The 6,000-nt window shown below is 27.5% G+C and overlaps 1 protein-coding gene across 1 annotated transcript in view; it reads left to right on the top strand.

The window, feature by feature from the left end:
• Positions 1-390: 390 nt before the first annotated feature.
• LOC123302340 (probable peroxisomal acyl-coenzyme A oxidase 1) overlaps positions 391-6,000 on the top strand; it is a 28,247-nt gene continuing 22,637 nt past the window's right edge. The window contains exons 1-3 of the mRNA XM_044885231.1: positions 391-568; positions 695-854; positions 2,869-3,161. Of these exons, the coding sequence (XP_044741166.1) occupies positions 442-568; positions 695-854; positions 2,869-3,161 (580 nt within the window). The 5' untranslated portion in view covers positions 391-441. The remainder of the gene's footprint in view (positions 569-694; positions 855-2,868; positions 3,162-6,000) is intronic.

Here is a 6,000-nt window from a genome sequence, read left to right as displayed (position 1 = left end):
TTCGTCTATCAAGCAAATAAATTATATTGCTAGTACATTCATACTTAGAGTAGTTAGAGTACAATGTCTACAAATGTAAATAAGTATCAAGATTCAGATAGTGGTATTATAGCCTTTAGAAAAAATGAGTAAAAATTTTGTATATTCATGCTGATAAATTATGTTGTACATACTACAAATACATCATACGTAATTAAAAATAAATTATTATATTTATACTAAAAACACTGTTGAAGAGACCAAATGTTAATTTTTAAAACTAGTGTTATGAAAGAATAAAATAAATCAGTGATTTTTAATTTGGTGACGTCTTACAATATTTTAAAAAGTGTTAAAACATTCCGTAAAATAATTTTAACAGTATTAATTAATTTGCGAATAAAAACTAGTTTTGTGTAATTTTTTTTTTTTTAAATTCTAATCAATATTATTCATTAAAAGATGTCAATCAAGAAAACAGTTAATCAAGATTTACTAAGAGAACGTCAAAGATGTACTTTCGATCCAGAGGAATTGACAATCTTTTTAGATGGAGGAATTGAAAAGACAGAAGAACGTCGTTCAAGAGGTTTGTGACATTTTGACTTAAAAAACTTTTTTTAAGGTTATATACTTTTTGTTGTATTTTTGAGTTTTGACGTTTTGAATTCAAAATGAAGTTTTATTGAGTGTATACCTATTATATTTGTTGTAGAGAATTATTTCTTTTCGGATCCTGAATTAGAAGATAGTGTTCCAAATGAATATCTTAGTCACAAAGAAAAATATGAGGAAGCAATACGTAAAACATGTATTATTTTTCGAAAAGTGCAAGAATTACAAAACAGTGGTAAAGCTGGAATGGATAGTTACAGGTAAATTTTTATTTTGTAAATATAGTCAAAATCAGTTTTAACGACCTTGAAGGAACCTTTATTTGTGTTTGTTATAATCGATATTTAATTTTCTTTAAGAAATTTCAGTATTTTCTGCAAGAAATTTCACTAGGTGCTTATTTAGTAAACCATCAGATGAGATCCGAGTAACATAATAATTCCTGGCATAGTAACTAATTCATCCGTTGGTGATTATATTGTAGATTGAAATTCGTAGTTCTTGAAAAAAAAACCACTGATATCCTGACACTATCGTATATCTAACGAGTATCTAACGTTAACGTTATCTTTAGCAATTTTTCTTAAAAAAACTCCTAGAGTGTCAGGTAAAAAACCAAATTAAAGAATTTTTTACGTAGACTACGAATCCGTTGTCAGAGCTGGATAAAAATCATTAATTTTTCTAAAATAAACAAATATAAATTATAAATTTTTATTTTCAATAATTATCGTTTTAATAGTTAGTTAAAAATAGATTGTTAATTACCTTATTTATTATTAAATATGCTTAAAATTTACAAAAAATATTAATAATAAAAAATGAATTTTGCAAAATCACTTAATTTGAGGTTATGGGGTCCATTTTAAAGCATCTCGAATCTTCATTCGCTGATCCACGGCTTGTCAATGCCTTCAATGAGTTAGTAAAGGTAAAATTACTTTCTAGAAATTTGAAAAAAAAAATTGAGGATATACGATTTCTTAATAATTTAAAGAACCTTAAGTGTTTTAAGGAAAAGTTGTTTAATAATTTAAACACCTTTTCCTTAAAACACTCCTGCTTCTCCGTAAAATTATTAAGCCGCCGAATTGTGAAATTTTAATTTTCGAAATAATCACTGAATTTATTTAAAACAATTGTGAATAATTGGAGAATTTATATACAAGATGTCCCTAAATAACCGAACCAAACAAAAACTATGAATTCCTTACGACAATTCCTTATTCCAAGAAAATATCTTTGTTTTTTGATATAACTAAATTTTACTTATCGTTTATTTTAAAAAAATTCTCGACTCATAGGAAAACTTAAATTTTTGTAATAAGCAAAGTTGTAAGGAATATAACATTTTCTATAATTATTATCAGACTATTCTTTTGGTTAATATTTACAGAGAAATTGGCGTTTAATGTTTTAAAATAAAAAATTTGAACTTTAGTAAAAAAAAATTTTAGTAAACTGTATTTCCTACAACTTTTCTTGTCATAAAAATTTAAGTTTTTCTAATATTAGTCAAGAAATATTAAATATTATAATTAGAAGATTTTAATCGTTATAGGTGAATCAGATCGAAGGCAAGACTTCTGGTTGAAATTATTTGTACTTTTTTTTAACTTTGATGATCAATTTTGTTGTAACTTCAGGAATGTAGACTGAATTTTGTTATAACTTCTTGAATGTAAAAATTTTATTTTTACTTTTTGTCTTATCTTGTAAAGTTCACAACATAATTCACCATCAAAATTGAAAAAAAAAATTAATTTGTGTTCATACAGTCAAACCTGGATAAGCGAGAGTTCAAGGGGTCCTGGCTATTACTCTTACTTATAGAGTTTTCTCCCTTATCCAGTTCTCACTTACCCAGGTTTAACTGTATTTCCTTAATTATTTGGGCACAATGTTTTTTTTTTAATTTTTTTTTCCAATAATTTATTAAGATTTTAACTCTAAATATTTTTTTTTTTAATAATTTCCACATACTAGTTTTGGAGAAATCTATGAAAACATATCTATTTTCCCATAAGACCAATGTTAAATATGCCTACTTTTTAAGTCATTTATTTATTTAAATAATCGGGCAACTCACCCTAAAATATTCATAATTGATTGAGACTTAGTCCAACTTCATACAAAAAAAAAAAAATCAACCCTTTTATCCAAAATTATTCTGACGCTCGTACATTCTTAATGATGGTATGCCAAAAAGTCGTTACATTTATCCTGCTTCAATTTTTGTTTAATGTTTTATTTGTGGAAAAAAATTGTTTACAGATCCGTCTTAGGTGGCCTTTTGGGATCATCAATGTTAAAAGATGGAAATCCATTAGCATTACATTATGTAATGTTTATTCCAACAATAATGGGACAAGGTACAATTGAACAGCAAACAGAATGGATGCAAAAAGCTTGGACCTGCAGTATAATTGGTACATACGCACAAACCGAATTAGGCCATGGTACATTTATTCGTGGTTTAGAAACAATTGCTACATATGATCCAAAGACACAAGAATTTATTTTGAATAGTCCAACTTTAACGTCTTACAAATGGTGGCCTGGTGGACGTGAGTATTTTCTTTTTAACATTATTTAGCCGTGATATTTTTATGTATACTTATCCCACACGAGAGATCTTTATTGAGCCGTTCTTTAAGATTTTTTTTGTCTTATTAAGTTATAGTAGTATCAAGAGTCACAGTTAAATACTATTAATTTAAAAAAAGTTTATTCGAAAGATCATAGTTTCCTACTTTAAAAGCAAAAAAATGAGATTTTTTACCGTCGTTTAAGACACATAATTATTTAAAATTTTCAAAATTACATGGGCTCTGAGTATCTTTGTTCAATTTTATCGGAAATGGTTTATATTTGAAAAATTGGCAAAGTTAACCTTTCGTAAAAAACTTCTTGATGTATAAAATAGCTCTAAACACGAATTCTTGTTGAATTTCAACATGATTTATCGTATAGTTTTTCTTTTTTTTTTTTTTTTTAAATTAATGTTTTTATGCTGGGGTTTGTCTTTGTTTTTTCGTAAACAGCTATATTAGGGAGACATATTTAGGGGAAAATAAATAGCGGACAAATTATCGAAATTCAGTAGCTCTGTATATTAAATAACATTCCTTTTTATTTGAGGTATACTTACTATTAAAAATATATTTTTTAAATGCCGTTGACTATTTTATATTTTTATACCCTGTATGTGTGTAATATCAAGGTGTACTAAGTTTAGTCCCCAGTTTGTAACGCTTAAAAATATTGTGACTACGAATAAAATTTTGGTATAGTTGTTCATAAAATAACTAAAGAGTCCATCTCCGATTGTACGTCTGTCTGTCTGTATTCACGATAGTGAGTATGAGTTCGTAAATGAGCAACATAAGTCAATTGGGTCTTGCGGCGTAGGACCCGTATCGTAAACCGTTAGAGATAGAACAAAAGTTTTGTTTGAAACATTTTTATGTAAACGTCACTGTTTGTTAGCAAGGGCGCAAATTAGGACAAAACGTTGGTGTACATTTTCTCCAAAACTATAAAAAATAGCTAATTGAAAATTTACTGGAAGCGTTACCTAATACTCTTGTGAAATATTCTCGAAAAACCAAAAAATATTCTAGAAAATTCGTTTGAAAATTTTGTTGGTTTTTGCAACTCTTCTAATTTATATAAAAAAATGCAATCACTGATATTCAACGCTTTCTATACAGAATATTTCAACAATTAACTCAGTCAACTGTTTTTTCTCACTTGTTTTTGAAAATTAAAATTTTACATGTTCACTCAAAATAATTTAAAATATCGATATCACACGTTTGATGTTTTTGAAACTTAAAATTTTACACGTTCACTCAAAATAATTTGAAATATCGATATCGCACGTTTGATATTTTAAATTATATACACCAACTTAAAAATTGTAAGAAAGTTGTTGCTGCTTAATACTAGGCAAATTAATTCATATAAATTAATTTTTTAATTGATTTCTTAAAAATAGCTATAACGTTCAATTTACAAATTATAAACAGATATTATGAGAAAATTATATAATAGACAGAAAAAAAAAATTGTTGATTTGACTAGAGTGGTATGGCTTTGATGCTGCCTTTGATAAGCATGTTAATGGTATGCTTACTTAAGTCGAATCAACAATCCATGCGATTCTAAAAAAGTTTGACCGAAAAATTTTTAATAACGAATACGTAACGACAAATTTTACGATTATTAGTGTTTTGTGATTAACAATGATAAGCCAATTACAAAGACCTAAGTATCGGAGCACCATCACTGAGGTCATTTTCCCCTTATTAAATGGTTTTCGTTGAAATGGGATTTTTGCCTTTTCATATACACTCCGCCAATTTATTACGGGAACACAATTTTTACTAAAAATATTACCTATATTTCAAACATCTGTATCTTTGCGAAAAATCATCGACTTCGGAATTTCAATAGCTTATTTGAAGACTTGTACTTTCTATTTTTGGAATCTATTAAACAAAAATTTTTTGCACCCCTTGTCGGTTTTCACGGAATGTTGAAAAGTTGAGAAATGTTTTCCCTAAATTTTATTTTTTTAAGTTTAGAAGCATACTAAAAATTTTAAAAATAATTTTACAATAAATTTGTTAAAATCTCTGGAAAGATTGTTTATTTGTCTTGAAAATCAGCTATAAAAAATTCCCGTACGAGCTTTTTAGACCAAAATATTTGCTTCCAAGCAAAATTAACACTTTTGAAAACGCTCCAAAAATGCACTTCCTTGGCACTTACTTAATTTGCATACAAATATCCAATCGTCTAACTTAATTTAGAGAAATTGTGAATTATCCTTGAAAATGCCTTGAAAATCTCGAAAATCATGTTATTTCGACATACATAAAGCACAAGGTGTCTACGAAGGGTGATAACCTGCAAAAAGCAATTCCTTATTACTTGAACTTACATACAAATTTTCATCCCTTTAGCTCACGTGGAAAAGTCTGTAGACTTGGGCAAAACCTTAAAAATGTAGAAAAAAGCGATGTTAACAAACATGTCGAATTTCAGAGGGAAAAAATGTATAGTGTGATCATTTCAAAAGTATCCCGTTATAACTCTTGAGCCGATGTGATTATTGTTTTGGGTTAAAACACATCAATTTAGATATTGAGGGGAAATTCAAAAATGGTACCTAGAGAATTTTAAGTTTCGCCCCTAGTCATTCCTACTTTGAAATTTCAAATGGCATCTCCTACCTTGTTATACATCATTTTAAAGGTCATAAAATTCTCTATTCACCATAATAAAAAAATAAAATCGATCGATTGGTTCTTAAAATAGACTGCCCAGAAGATATTAATATCCTTCATCTTCTGTGTAATCTATCTTAAGAACCAATTGACCGATTTAATTTTTTTACCA

Source organism: Chrysoperla carnea, chromosome X, assembly GCF_905475395.1.
Source record: "Chrysoperla carnea chromosome X, inChrCarn1.1, whole genome shotgun sequence".
Taxonomy (NCBI): domain Eukaryota; kingdom Metazoa; phylum Arthropoda; class Insecta; order Neuroptera; family Chrysopidae; genus Chrysoperla; species Chrysoperla carnea.
This window is presented reverse-complemented; position numbering and strand designations above follow the sequence as displayed.